We start from the raw sequence: 15,218 nt of genomic DNA on the forward strand, positions 1-15,218 counted from the left end.
CCCGGATCTCTTCTGCGGGAACGAGGAAGGAGGAGCTTGTCACCGGGCCCTTGTCACCCCGCCCGCGCACGGAGCTCTACGCCGCGGCTCCAGGCGAAGGAGGAGCTCGAGGGAACTGCGCCCTTGCCGCGGAAGTACCAGGGTCCTGCAAGCCCTTCGCTTGGCGCAGCTGTAACGACGGTAACTCACGTTGGGCCGCACTTTACATTTTACACTTTACCGGGCACTTGGATGCCGTTTGCAAAAGTGTCCATCGCTCCTTCCTCCCACCACTGCCGTGCACCGTGGGGAGTGCGCGTCCTGTCCCTAAACTCCAGGGAGGGGACCAGGTTTGTTCCTCCCCCCATGTGTGCACATGGGATGGGGACCAGGAAATGCTGATCCTCACAACGACCCTGTGGGAAATGTGTACCCCTTCTGCAGGTGAGGGAACTGAGGCGCAGAGAGAGCAGGCAATAAATTTATTTGTTGGAGTGTGATGGGGCCAGGTTTAGTCTTTTTTTTCCTTCCTGAGGGTCTCTCTCTGCCCTGGGTAGGTTGCACTGGCGTGATCATGGCTCACTACAACCTCCAACCCCTGGGCTCAAGCGATCCTCCTGCCTCAGCCTCCCGAGTAGCTGGGACTATAAGTGCGCACCAGCACACCTGGCTAATTTTTCTATTTTTTGTAGAGACGGGAGCTTGGGATGTTATTCAGGCTGGCCTCAAGCAATCCTCCCACCCCGGCCTCCCAGAGTGCTAGGATCACAGGCATGAGCCACCATGCCTGTCCAGGACTTGAGTCTTTTGATCCAGGCTTGAAGATCATGGGATTTGAACCCCTTCCAGTTTTGCAGAGGCTACGTGACATGTGGGATGGACCAGACTAAATGCAGGGCAGATAGGCGAATCCAGCTGTCCTAAGCCAGGCATTAAAGAGATTTGCAAAATTGTCAAGCAATACTAATCTTACTGAACTGCTTTTTGTTTTGAGAAATTGTTTTTGAAAAGTGTCTCAGTTTTAGTTTTTAAAAAGATAAATACTCATATAACTAAACATAAACAAATGCTCTGTGGGTTCTCAGTACCTTCTAAGAGTATGAAGGGATTCTGAGACCAGTAAGTTTGAGAACCACTGATCACCCCACTCATATTTTAGAGCTAAGGAAACTGGGGATCAGGGAGCCAGTGAAGACTCGCTGAGTCACATGAAGAGCGAACCTTAGAACTGCCCCTCTGGGGACCAATTAGGTGCTCTCCAAGATCTCTCTGTTAGGGCTCAGAAATGATACCCCGAAGTATGGTGCTGTGACATGCTGAGTACTTAGAGCTGAAGGACGTTGGAAGGGCCTTAGAAGCAGAGTCGCTGACTTTCTCCTGCCCTTCAGCCTTCTGCTCTCCTTTCTCCCCGAAGGCGGCCCTAGGTGGGTCTAGAAACTAGAAATAGGACAGCAGCTTCCACCTTTCTGTGTAGGAGCTGGCCATAAAGACACTTTCTGATCTACCTCGTCTGATAGTAGGTCATAAGGCCCTGAATGATTCCAGAGCTGGCCATGCCCTATGCCTGGGAGCAAGGAATGCTACACTGAGGTCAAGAAGAATCTGGACAGACGGGCCTTGCTGGTGTTAAATTAGGTTTAGCCTAAAGCTGCTTCTTTACATATTTGAAGTTGGGCCTAAAGGTTTCTTCATACATAGTGAACTGTAACCTACTCTTGTCCCAATCACCGAGTTTCTGTCAATCAGAGGCAACCAACTGTTCAAACCCTGTTCAAATAAGACAATCACCCAGCTGTCACCAGCCCAGCTGTTTCTGTACCTCATTTCCATTTTCTGCACCTTACCTTCCTTTTTCTGTCCATAAATCTGGATTAAAACACAGGCCGGGTGCGGTGGCTCATGCCTGTGATCCTAGCACTCTGAGAGGCCAAGGCAGGAGGATCACTTGAGTTCAGGAGTTCTGAGACCAGCCTGAGCAAGAGTGAGACCCCATCTCTACTAAAATTGAAAAAATTAGCTGGGCATGGTGATGCGCACCTGTAGTCCCAGCTACTCAGGAGGCTAAGGCAGGAGGATGGCTTGAGCCCAGGAGTTTGAGGCGTTGACAAGCATTGTGTTAAGGGCACACGGAGGCGGCACCTAAATCCACCTGGGGAAATAGGATAGCCTCCTGTAAGCTAAGACTGTGAGCTGGTAGGATTCAGCCAGGGGAAGGGCAGGTAAAGCAGCAACTCAGGCCTTCCGGAACCAAAAGTAATTCATTGTCTCTGGAATATAGTGGGACTAGAGGAAGAAGTCAGAGATGAGTCTTTGTCTTATACTGTTGTATATTGTGAAGAAAAGTCGGCTGAGCTTGTCTTTCAAAGCAAAATTTGTCACCTGGGCTAGGGACCCAGCAGAGAAAGGGCCATTTCTCCACCCTGGCTAAGTCTAATTGTCAACCCTTGGACCTGAACTCAGGCTGTGGCCCATGTTCCCAGATGTTGTACTGGCATGCCCTGGGAAGACAAAAAAGTATTCGTAATGGGACATGCTGGGGCACCCTGTTCCCAGAGGAATGTAGATCAGAGGTAATGACTACAGGGGAGAGGATAAGATGCCTGGGATGGTCTGTGTTCGGATCAGGACAACAGATACAGCTACTGCCATATTCATGGGCATGTCATTGTAAATAGGAATTTTTTTCTATAGCAAACAATTCAAGTAACGGACCAGTATCACCAGCTGAGCTTGAACTATGGAAACCACTCAGAAGCACTACAGGAAGCTGCAAAGTTGATCTGCTTTTTTCTCCAGAGTGTTTCATAAGGAAGTCTAGAAGTGTCTTGATTCAGTCCCGTTTTTCCACTATGATTTATGTCTCTTCTTTCAGAGTCCTTTCCATACAAAAGATAGAAACCAGGGGTCTCGTTCTTGCTCAGGCTGGTCTTGAACTCCTGACCTCTAGTGATCGTCCCACCTCAGCCTCCCAGAGGCTAGGATTACAGGTGTGAGACACCATGCCCAGCCCAGGTTGTTCATTATTGATATATATAAAATTTTTTTTAAAATTCCAGCTTTAGTAGAAACATAATTTTTGTATATTGACCTTGTCTCCTGAGACCTTGTCATCTGCAGCCATGTTATCTATGAATAAAGTGTTACTTCTTCTGTTCCAATCTGTATGCCTTTTCCTTGCCTACTGCTCTGACTACAACCTCCAGTACAATGTTGATGTGGTGAAAAGATATATATTTGCCTTGTTCCTGATCTTACAGGAAAAGCATTTCACCATTAAGTATGATTTTAGGGAATTTCTCTCTATTCCTAATATGTTGAGAGTTTTTATCATGAATTTTAAACTATTTCTCCTTTCAATTCTATAAGTTTGGCTTCATATATTTGAGACTGATGATAGCTGCATATGCATTTATAATGGTTATATCTTCCTGATATATTGACCCCTTACCATGAAATGTTTCTCTATTTCTAGTATTTCTCGTCTTAAAGTCTGTTGAATTAAATGTACACAAAGGCCAGGTGTGGTGGCTCATACCTGTAATCCTGGCTCTTTGGGAGGCTGAAGTGGGAAGATCACTTGAGCCCAGGAATTCAAGACCAGCCTGGGCAACATAGCAAGACCCCAACTCTATGAAAAATACCAAAAAAAAAAAAAAATTAGCTGGGCATGGTGATGCACACCTCTAGTCCCAGCTACTTGGGAGGCTGAGGGAGGAGGATAGCTTGAGCCCAGGAGTTGGAGGTTGCAGTGAGCTATGATGATGCCACTGCACTCTAGCCCTGGCAACAGAAGGAGACTCTGTCTTAAAAAAAAAAAATATATATATATATATAGATAGATAGATAGATAGATAGCTGTTATCATTGACTATATGGATGCCATTTTGATATTTGTTTTGTATATGTTTCATGTCTTTTTTGTTCATTTTTTTCCCTTTTGCTGCTGCTTTTGTGTTACCTTTTCTTGTATGTTTGTATCATTTTAATCCCAAGGTTGAATTTTTCTTCTTTAGCTGTATCTTTTTGAGTTGTTTTCTTAGTGGTTGTCTAAGGGATTGCAATATGTATCTTTAACTTATTATAATGTATTTCAGCTTACTATTGACAATTCTGGTACAATATAGTAACTTCACTGTGGCTGCATTTCCTTGCTCCTCCTCTGCTATGTGATATGTATCTTTATATGTCATAAACTCAACAATGTGTTTTAACTAGGTTAAACAATCTTTTTTTTAAAAAAAATTAAGAAAGTAGAAAAACTGTTACTATGAAGTGTTTTATATTTAGTTGTGTTATCATTCCAGTGCTCTTCATTCCTTCTGGTGACGTCAAGCTATTGTCTGGTATTCTTTTAGCGGGAAGGACTTCCTTTAGTATTTCTTTTTGGGGTGGCTCTGCTAGCAATAATTCTTTTTTTTTTTTTTAATCTGAGAATGTATTTCACCTTCATTTTTGAAGGATGGCTTTGCTGGATATAAAATTCTTGGGTGATAGTTTTTGGGTTTTTCCTTTTAGTATTTTGAATATCTCATTTCAATAGCTTTGGCCTCTCCTGTTTCTGATACGTAGTCAACCACTGATCATACTGTCATTCTGTACAGGTTTTTCTCTTTGTTTTTAAAACTGTCTCTTTGAATTGGTTGTCAGCAGTTTAACTGTGATTTGTCTAGGAATAGATCTCTTTGTGGTTATCCTATCAGGGGTTCATAGAGTTAAATTTATAAATTATGTCTTTTGATACATTTAGGAAGTTTTAAAATAGTTTTTTTTCTGCCTTATTTTCTCTCCTTCTGGAACTCCCATTTCACATATGTTGGGATACTTTGTTCGGATTTTTTAGCCTTAGGATTTTAGCTTGATTTTTTGAGGGATGCCTTGTGTCTCCGTGCGCTCAGACACCTTGGCTGTCCTGTGTGTGGGTTGGGAAGTACATTCACAACTCACTTCGTTCTTAAGTCTCCTTTGGCTTTTAATTTCTACGGGGCTTCCTGGAGTATCACCTGAGCATGTGCGCAGTTCCCCGGTCGGCCAGGGATGTACTGAGGCTCGTCCTTCTGTGCGCTCCCATTGCCAGAGTCTCCCTGTTGAATTTCTAGGTGGTCCGCTACTTGCCTGAGACCTCAGACTAGCAAGCTGTGGGTTTTTCCCATTCATTTCTCACCAAATTTGCCACTTTCGGCTGATAAAAAAGTGCAGGTCTCCCCCCTCCCCCAGCTCTCTCACACAGACACAATCAACTGACCGGTTGGCCCCCCAACCCTGTCCTGTAAGTCCACGTTACCAAGGAGACAGTGTGGGAGGCGCAGTGGATGAGAGCAGTCCCAGGAAGAGAGGGCTGCAGACTCCCGCCGCTCCTACCTAAAGCTCTAGCAGTTTTTTTAAAGAATAAATGCTTCTTAATTTGTCTGCCATTGGGCAATTTTCCAAGGCTTAGAAATGCTTTTTATAATTTTTTCCAATTTTATGCTTTTTTATTTTTTTACAGAGAGTATTCCCTCGTCTCTTCACATTACAACAGCCAGCTGCAGTCCCTCTATGGCACTGTCATTGTCCTTTGCTCTGCAGCTGAGGCCTTCCTCTTGAGTCTCCAGGGGTGCTGCCTCTGCTGGCATTTCTCTTCCACCGGCTGCATGTGGCATCTCAGCCTCACGGCAGATAAAGAGATTAAGACTGCTCTACAATTTTTTATTTTTTGTAGAGATGGGGTCTGGCTACGTCTCCCAGGCTGGTCTTGAACTGCTGGCCTCAAGCAATCCTCCCAAGTAGCTGGGACTATAGGTGCAGGCCCCTGTGCCTGGCTAATGCTCTACAATCTTTTTATGGCTCCTCAAAATTCAACTCACTCTACAATTTTAATATGCCATAATTAATATTACCTGATGTGACAAAGAAACTCAGCTCAAGGAAGTTGACTTTCCCAGCTAGTTAGTGGCAGAACTGAACTTTAACCCGTCTACTAGGCCAAGCCCAGCACTGTCATAATAGGATTAGCAGGACATAATCTTGCAAACTCACAGGGACTGTCTTCCCAGTGAAACTGGGTGTATGTGTGTATCAGAGATGTTTAGTTGACTTCAAATGGAGAGCGGAATTGAAATTAACTTTCGATGACTGGTGTTAAAAGCAAACAGCACTTGTAGAAATTTTACAGGGAGCACTTTACACACTGGCTCCCTCAAGAAGAACCCTGGGACAGGCACACCTTTCAACTTTGTTTTAACTACTTCCTTTTTCTCTTGCTCAGTTACTAGGAAAGCCTGCAGTCAAACTGCTGCAGGAACAGATTGATTGCTCTGGTCTGAGATTTAGCCAGGGAGAATTTGTGCTGAGTCAAAGTGACTACGCATCCAGATGTAGCCAAATTATTAATTCCACTGAATGAGCATCATTTTATATAAACATATTTAGATATCTCATTTTTTTCCCTTTTTTTAATGTTACATGCTACACAGACTTTCCGTTTCTATGTTGAAGCAAAAAAGATTGCTTCCCAGGACTGGTGGAAAACTGCAGCAAACAGAACAGGGCTGGGAGAAAGGCAAGTTCCACCCCTTTCCCCCTAGGGACAGGGAAGAGCAGAGTACAGCTAGGTGCTAGAGCTAGAGCATGATGCTGACCTTTAAGCTTTTATAAAATCCTCAAATGCTTGGCTTATAATGCTTAGGAAAGTCAACCCACATTACTATTCACCTTAAGAACTTTCTGGCTTGCCCTAACTCCTCAAATCCCAAATCAAAGCATGGGCACAAGTTCTACAAAAACAGCCCTCTATGCAAACTTCTAGGGCAGAATCCTTTGCTTGACTTACATAAGAGAATGTGTAAGCAGCAGACTAGTAGGGGCAGATTTGAAAGTCCCAGCTCTGGCCCTCCCTCCTGTGTAATTCCTGTAACTGAACTCAAATGGCCTGAATGCATGCTAGGTAGAAAAAGCAATTTTTAAAAACATTTTCATTCTTTTTTTTTCTTTCTTTCTTTTTTAAGGGGTCTGTGTTGCTGAAGCTGGCTTCAAACTCTTGGGCTCAAGTGATCTTCCCCACCTCTGCCTCCCAAGTAGCAGAAAGAACAATTTTGAAAAAAGCCAGAGACCATACATTGAAAAGCCAGAGGAGCACACACGTGACGTTCTCAGGACAGCTAAAAAGGGCTGTACAGAGACGAGTGGTTCCTAAGGGAAAGTAGGATATCTCTCCATTCCACCAAAAGTGGAATCACAAAAAAGATCAGAGAGAAAAGCAGCGCACTAAACGTGTGCACGTTTCCATGGGACCACTGGACTATTGGCTTTTCGAGAGACATGGGGACTCACAGAGAGAGATCCTGGTGAGGGCCCACTCCTGCTTGATCCTGGATGAGGTCTAGTTGTAGAGCACAGCCAGCTTTATAAGCACGGAGTCAGGGATGATCATCCGGTTTAAATGGGAAGTCCAGCAGAGTTTAAGGAAGACGTGGCCTGATGTGACACCTAGAACTAACGTAACTTTTAAGACCAGAGTCCAACCGAGAAAATATTAGTGATCCGCAGAACCTTGCACGTGCTCCTGTGGCTACGCTGTCTGTCCGCAGCCCCTGGGCTGTGGGTGAACCGGGCTGCTCCTCGGTGCCTCCAGGATGCACCTCTCCACCATGCCTTGGATTCCAGCCCCGCCGGCCACACCGGCAACTCTGGCCATCTTCAGTTCATTCATTCCAACTAGCACACAAACATGCTGTGCTAGTTCCTTTTCTTAAAAAAAAAACACAAAACCTCTCCTTAGCCCCATATCCCCTTCCAGTTACCCAGTTTTTCTTCTCCCCTTAACAGTAAAAATCTCCAAAAGAACTGGCTGTACTCACTGTTTCTTTCACCTTCCTCTCCCCTCACTCCCCCCTGAACCTACTCCAGTGAGGCTTTCTTGGGCACCACTCAAGAAAATGCTCCGCTCTTCAGTGACTGTGCTGGGGCACGGGCATGCCTGGAGCCTCCTTCCATGGGACGTGAGCTCCACTGCCAGAACCTCGAGTCTGGAAGGAGAGTCTGGAGGGAGCCCCTAGGCATGCGTCGGCCAGCCGCTTCCCAGCTCTCTTAGAACTCTGCTACCTTCATGGTGTCCCTCTATAATTCTGCTCCTCAAAGAGTGGCCCCCACAATGGCAGCACTGACGTCACCTGGAAGCTTGTTAGAAATGCAGACTCTCAGGCCCCAGCCCAGACCTGGGCAATCTGCATGTTAGTGTGACCCCCAGGTGGTTGTGGTGCACATCAAAGTTCAAGACGCACTGCTTCAAACCTCTGAGTCCAACGTCGGAAAATCCAGTTGCCTACAGGTGTGAGCCACATTCTCAGCAGTTTTATCAGTAATAAAGGTGATGTTTTGTTCTCTCATCTGTCTTATTCTTTCTTCGTTGGTCTGAAATTGAGGGAGAACGATGATATTCACTGGCTCCCTCAAACTTCTACATCTTCCAGTTGCCAACCCTGTGGTCCCTGTTCAGTCCTTATTTTAAGCCATCAGCCACACGGGACACAGCAGTGGCCTCCTGCAGCTTCAGCACTGCCTTAACCTGGTTGCCAAGTATCACTGTCCCTCCACAGGCCACTCCTTTTCCTCTTGGCTGGACTGTTCTCTCTCCCTGACCTCAGTCCTTGGCTCTTTCTTTGCCAGCTACACGCACTCACCAGGGTACCCACCTGGGCTTCTATGTCCCAACCACTCTCCTGGAATCCAGTTAGTTTATCCAACTGCTTCACTGACTACACGTTGCAGCAGGAATGCTGGCATCTGAAACTGAACATGACCAAAATCAAATTATTCAGCGCTACCCTCAGCTGTCCTTAAACCAATGGTCTTCACCTCAGGAAACTGCAACACTGTTCCTTCCACTCGGGCACATGTCCCTTTCGTTTCCCTCCGACTCTGCACGCAGTCTCTCAGCAAACTGTGTTATTTAGTACTAACTTCAAACTGTACCCTGAATCTGACCATTTTTCCCCACCAATACTGCTCACCACTCCTACCTTGGTCTAAGCCACCAGCATCTACCCTGGATATTGGGATAACAAACTCCTATTTTGTCCCCTTTTCCCACTCTTGTCCCTGCCTGAACACACAGCCTGTTTTCCACTCAACAGAAAGAAGGGTTTTTTTGTTTGTTTTTTTTTTTTAAGGGACAGGATCTCATGTCGCCCAGGCTGGAGTGCAGTGGTGCAGTCATAGCTCACTATAGCATCGAACTCTTGGACTCAAGAGGTCCTACCTCCTTAGCCTCCTGAGTAGCTGGGACTACAGGCACACACCTCCATGCCTGGCTAATTTTTTTTTCACTTTTTTGTAGAGACGGGGTTCTACTATTTTGCCCAGGCTGGTCTTGAACTCCTGGCCTCCAGTGATCCTCTGGCCTCAACCTCCCAAAGTGCTGGAATTATAGGTGTGAGCCACGGCACCTAGCTTATCTGTGTTTTTAAAAGACTATTCTGGGCCAGGTGCTGTGGCTCACTCCTATAATCCCAGCACTTTGCAGGGCTAAGGAGGGAGGATCACTTGAGGCCAGGAACAGCCTGGGAAACACAGCAAGACCCCGGTCTCTACAAAAAATAGAAAAATTAGCTGGGCATGTGTCTGTAGTCCCAGCTACTTGGGAGGCTGAGGCACGAGGATCGCTTGAGCCCAGGAGTTTGAGGTTGCTGTGAGCTATGATGACGCCACTGCAGTCTAGCCTGAGTGACAGTGAGACCCTGAGAAAAAGAAAAAGGAAGGAAGGAAAGAAGGAGAGAAGGGAAGAAAGGAAGAAGAGAAATACAAAGAAAAGAAAGACACAAATACACCCTGTGACTCCTGCTCAAAAGCCTCCCGTGGCTTCCCATTTCACTCTGAAAAAATTCAAAATCCTCACCTCAGCTCTGAATCACCTGGTCCCTGGCTACTTTCTGACGTTTTCTATTGCTCTCCCCCTTACCGACTCACACCAGCATCCGTACTATTTCTGGAATCTACTGAGCACACTGAGGGCTTAACTTCTCTACTTGGAGACCTCTTTACCCCGGGATTGACTGGCACGGCTTACCCCGTCCTCTAATTCAGGAGTCTGCAAATGTCACCTAAGAGAGGCCTTCCCTGACCACATGATCTAAACAGACACTTCCTTCCCATTTCCCTCTCTAATCTCTTATTGAGCTTTATGCTCTTCTGTAATACTTAACCACTAGGAAGTTATAACTTTGTTTGACCAATGTCTTCCCCACTGGATGGGAGGGCCACGAGTGCATGGGCTTGCTCTGTGTGCTGCTGTCATCAGCACCCAGAAGGCACACCAGGCACAGGCGGGCATCAAATACCTTGTTGAACAAGTCACTGCTTTCCGCCTGAGTGCTGCTTCTGCCTCCGTTCTTGTTTCTCCCCGAATACCCAGGACAGTGGTTGCTGATCATGCTCTGCTCACAATGGGGGCTCGTTAAGCTGACACACTGAAATTCTCAAATCCCCATTACCCAACCCCCTTCCTCCCCCCAAAACACAACACTACAGAATCATTGGTAGGTATACAAAGAGAGGCTTCAGGAGAAAAAAGACAAATTTTCCAGCTACAACAGCCACTTACATATTTGGGAGAAAAGTACTTTCAGAGAAACAGTACTACATTAGCTTTCTTCATATTAAAAACCACTGTTTTGAATGTGAGCAAGGAACATGTAAGCGATGGCACCATGACTTTTGGTTTGAGAAAGGTATTATCTTTGCCAGTCAGGAAAAGAAATATTTGTGTGATTACCTTTCAAAGGGTGCAAGAATAAACCGCACATCAAGAGCCTTCTGATGCACTGGTTGTACCTTTATTATTGTCACCTCGTTCACTAATAGTTCCGTGATGCAAGGTTACCATACACAGTTAGATAATGTCTGCATTGCACATCTAAGGCTATACAGCAAAAGAATCAGAATTAGTACAAATACAAGAACTATATTTACATTCTGTATACTCAAGCTCCAAACATCAGATGTATTTACAAAATAAAACATGAAAATGAAAATCCAAAATTAATAATGTACATTGTTGCTAATGTGCTCAACTCCTTCACTGGGGAGAGATCAGTTTGCAAAGTCTTGGTTCAAAAAGGCCACTTATGCATCATGGGTTTTGTTGTAGTGTGCAAGGATGGTGACAAGAGACTTGGAATCTCAACAGACAAGTACTTTAGAGCCACAAAGTCTAAGACGATGCCTTAAACACCAGAAGGCCAATGGATTCCTCAGGTGAACTGATGCCAAAATACGCAGCATGAAAAAAATTAACTCAAAGACATGAAAAACAACACACAACAGCCAGGATTTGGCAAGAGACCAATCTCAGCTCAGACTTTCCATCTGAGCACAGCCCTTTGGCTGTGAGTTTTTAACATGAATTTTGTATCAACTCTAATTTCTTCCATTAAATGACTGGAGGCTTTAAGATTTTAAGGGGCTCAAATACTAATTTCATAAATGGCCTTTTGAACAACAACAGCAAATAATCTCTCAGCTGATATTTCAGTTTATTAAGGATGCACCAATTACTACATTCCTGCTACATACAGTCATGGTCTGGCCCACACACTTGGGTGTCTCACCGGGCACGTGGACAGTTGTAGTGCACACAAGTTAGAGTCCTACTTAAACACATTCAGCAAACCTTCTGAGAGCAGCAGAATTAGTCTTTTCTTCTTAAGAAGCAGGTTAATAATCACATTTTAAAACGGGAACCAAAAGGAAAACTCAAGGACCCAAGTCAAACAAATAAGCCCCGATCCTGTCCATCAGAACCCGAGCGGAACACAGCACGGGGGACATGCAGGAGTACCGACGGGCACACGCACCAGAGCGCACCTTCCCTTCCAGCCCACTGTGCGGTTCAGTACAGCTATATACATAACCTTACACAATTAAATATCCCTGTAAACTAGACAACAAGCAGCAGGAAACAAAGTCTTTGCTTTGAAATATGTGCCAAGAAAAGCCATCTTGTGTTTAGTTGCCAAAGACCTTCACAATGATCTATTTTTTCATCTCAAACAGGCTGAAAATTTCATCAAAAATATGAGTAGTTATATAAGTTCTATGTGTCTGAAGGAAAAAATATATCAAATAATAGTGGTTTCTTAGTTTGGGAAACTCATTTCATTTTCCCTTGCCTTCGCCACGCTGGAGCAGCGTGCTGCAGTTCGGAGGCCCCGTGCTCCTGGGCACGTGCACGGGCTGGCAGGCCCGCACGGTCGGCCGAGAGCTCCCCGACTCCCGGGCACAGGTACACGAGGTGCGAGCACCGGCTGGGGCTGGCTGTGAGGCTGTATTTGGCTTTGGCAGGAGAAAGGTAGATGAGGGAGTGAGGGAAGGAGGAGATAATTAGCTTTAATCAGCACTCATTTCTCTTAATTTGCGAATATTTTTTTCTTGCCTTTTTTATTCTTCGCTTGTTTAACGAAGTGCTTTAAGAAAAATAAATAAAAAGCCACCTTAAAAGGTGGTTTCCTTAACGGTTAGATTTCTTAACTTTCCCACCACTATAGCTACAGCTAAAGCCTCATAAATAGTTCCTGCCGCAAATCCTCTCTTTTTAGATCTTCTAAGTGGGGATGGCCCTGTGGAAAGGGAACATCCATCCCCAAGGTGCCGGAGAAGCGACAGGGCTGCCTGCACCGAGCTGCCCGAGCCCCCAGAGGACACGACCTGCTTCCTCACGCTTCCTAACAAGAACTTCTTATCTGGGCATGTAATGAACTGACAGTCCAGGTGGCTTGTTCTCATGTCTGACACTTCCAAAGCAAAGACTTTCCAAACCAGGTGTGTTTGTGTTAGAAGAAAAACAAAAGTCATTTCAGTGTATCGTGTGATCTCACTCTCCCTCAGGCTTCTCCCCCGCCCCGTCACAGACATGGGTCCTCTGTCACACGTCATAACAGCAGCAACATCAGTGATTTCATTTTACAAATGACCTTCAAATTCCATCTTCATTTCCCTGAAATTAGATTTAATTCCAGTCCAGCAAGCCATCTCAAGGCGCTGACAGACCCTGCTGGATTTGAATGTACACTAGAAGGGCATCTTGTGTCCATTAGACGATGAGGAAATGTCCACCTACATCAAAAACCTCACATACCACACAGAAAACAAATAACATTAGAGTCAGGAAGAAAGTTTAAAAAAATCCACCACAGAGTTTTTATGGATCCCTTCGCAGACGAGGACACTGTCTGTCATTTCAACCCCTTCCTTTGTTCAGCTCTCCATGATCCGTTTTGCCGCGTCTTTGCGAGGCAGTTCTACCGGGCAAGGCCAGAGACGGTTCTTCAGAGCAGCCCGGCCAGAAAGTCGGAAACAAGGATCTGGGTGCCGACGCCTCCCCCGGGCAGCTACTCTGCCGAGGGGCACGAGCCCCTGGCCCGCGCTGCGGGAGTGGAAACTAAGCCGCTGCCGGTCACCTGAGAGCTGGCGACCTCAAGGCCAAGAACCCTCAAGGCCTCGCACAGTGGGGGCGAGCAGATACTCTCCTGAGCGCCCGAGCGTAGGCGAAACAGAGGGGTCTGAGCAAGGGAAGGAGAGAAGGTGAAAAACAACCCCAAGTCAACTGGCCAAGCAACTGAAGTCACCTGAAGGCGCTCTGTTCCCCGTGTCATCCTGTAAAACTTACTGGTCGCTGAAAGAGAAAGAGTTATCTTCTGTGATGGTCTCTGGAAGCCAGACGGCCCTGGTCTGTCGGAGGAAAGGAGACCCTGTTGCCGGGTGGTCTTCCTGGCCTGGGTGGAGAGGAGACTGCACCAAAGGAGAAGACGCAGCAGCGCGCAGGCAACGCTTTTCCTTGCCCCCCACCCTGGGATCTTTTGTTTTGTCTGGGGTGATGGTAGGAGGTTGGTTTTCATCCTGGGATCCAGAGAGCAAAGCCTGCCATGTTTGCTTACTTCTGAGTACAGGAAGATAAGCATCATTGAAAGCATTTTCGATTTGACAAGCATCACTGAAAACAACCACTGGATTGATTCAGAGGGGGACCTCCAAGTTTATAATTGAAAGCTACAATTCTTTGATCAAAGGGAGCTACAATAATCACAAGGTCACTACTCAGCACTGTCTTAATTATGAGAATGACCAGCAAGTTTATCACCAGAAAGTGAAACGCTCCCCCCTTGTGGAATATTTGTGTATGACATTGCACCAATTCCAAACTGTACCGTCACCACTAATGCCAAGAACAGGACTGAGGAACTTCTAAGAAGAGCCTCCTTCCCAACACAGAAAAAACCAACCGTTTTCAGAAATTCTGCTGTGAGGACTATGAGCAGCTGACTGGCGGCCACCTTCACGGCCCACTGCCAGGCAGTGGGCCAAATCCCGTGGTCCCTGACATCCACTGGCTGTATCTGTGGCTCTTCCCTTCTCAAAGGGTCTACAGCAGCTACTGCCCCAGACCTGCTGAAAAGTCCTCTCTTCTCTCTTCCAGTAAATGAATGTTCCATAACTGTACTCTGAATAAGCCCCGATTTTGACTCAGAGAATATAACTGTCCCATTTCTAAGCTTACCACAACCTTTTCCCTGAATGGAAATGCAGGGATTAGCCATGGCAAAAAGAAACAGAATGGAAGAAAAGATTAAGTTTTCCTTCTCAGGTTCTAAGAAGGCCAGATATCTCCTCCTTAGTCTCTAAGCCACCCAAGAAAAATTAAAGTGATATCACAAACAGAGAAGAGAAAAAAAAGCATTATGTTGTCTTGAAAAACAGAAAAAGGTATCCAAAGACAGCAGCACAAACATCAGAGGTGGTCGGTATGGAGACCTGTCATACAAAAGGAAGCCAAAATACACCAAAATATAATTTGGAGATTCACTAGATCCCCTCAGGGTTTTTTGTGTCTGTGTGTGGTGTTTTTTTTTAATCTTTTTTCCTTTTGTTAGGTCACATGCTACTAAGAAGATTCTCAGCACAGAAGAAAAGAAAAGAGTACAGAGCAATGGAGATGGGGAACAGGGGGGCTAGAAAAGTGCCGGACAGGGGGAAGCAGTTAGCCACGGGTTACAGACAAGAGTCACCGTAAAGAATCACAAAGAGAAATGAGATGTAACACTTTCTTTCTCTCTCAAAGGTGAGTGAGGGCAGAGTCCCTTAGTATTTCGGCTGGCTTGGGCATCTTCGGGAGAGTTTTGACCTATGGGGGACAAACAGAGAAGCAGGATTAGAAAACGGGATCCGGGTGCTCTCCTCACCGTCTTTCCCTCTGAGGCTCCCTCCTGCAA

General features: G+C 45.8%; 1 protein-coding gene and 2 long non-coding RNA genes across 5 annotated transcripts in view; 1 reads left to right on the forward strand and 2 right to left on the reverse strand.

Annotated features, from left to right (window-relative positions):
* The first annotated feature begins 8 nt into the window (after positions 1 to 8).
* On the forward strand, positions 9 to 8,340 carry LOC123634495. The gene is made up of 2 exons (XR_006733933.1): positions 9 to 180; positions 6,963 to 8,340. It is a non-coding gene; the product is annotated as an uncharacterized LOC123634495 (long non-coding RNA).
* On the reverse strand, positions 7,983 to 10,414 carry LOC123634496. Of its 2 annotated transcripts, none has more exons than XR_006733935.1 (3): positions 10,293 to 10,414; positions 8,649 to 8,745; positions 7,983 to 8,367 (listed from the first exon to the last, which is right to left on the reverse strand). It is a non-coding gene; the product is annotated as an uncharacterized LOC123634496 (long non-coding RNA). The 2 variants fall into 2 exon arrangements; XR_006733934.1 differs by having other exon boundaries at positions 8,637 to 8,745.
* Positions 10,415 to 10,768: 354 nt separating this feature from the next.
* Positions 10,769 to 15,218, reverse strand: part of KIF1B (kinesin family member 1B) — a 132,971-nt gene continuing 128,521 nt past the window's right edge. For both annotated transcript variants that reach the window (XM_045546169.1, XM_045546171.1), the window contains one exon: positions 10,769 to 15,130. In XM_045546169.1, coding sequence (XP_045402125.1) covers positions 15,088 to 15,130 — 43 coding nt within the window. In that variant the 3' untranslated portion in view covers positions 10,769 to 15,087. The remainder of the gene's footprint in view (positions 15,131 to 15,218) is intronic.

The sequence above is a fragment of the Lemur catta genome, chromosome 3, assembly GCF_020740605.2.
Source record: "Lemur catta isolate mLemCat1 chromosome 3, mLemCat1.pri, whole genome shotgun sequence".
NCBI lineage: Eukaryota > Metazoa > Chordata > Mammalia > Primates > Lemuridae > Lemur > Lemur catta.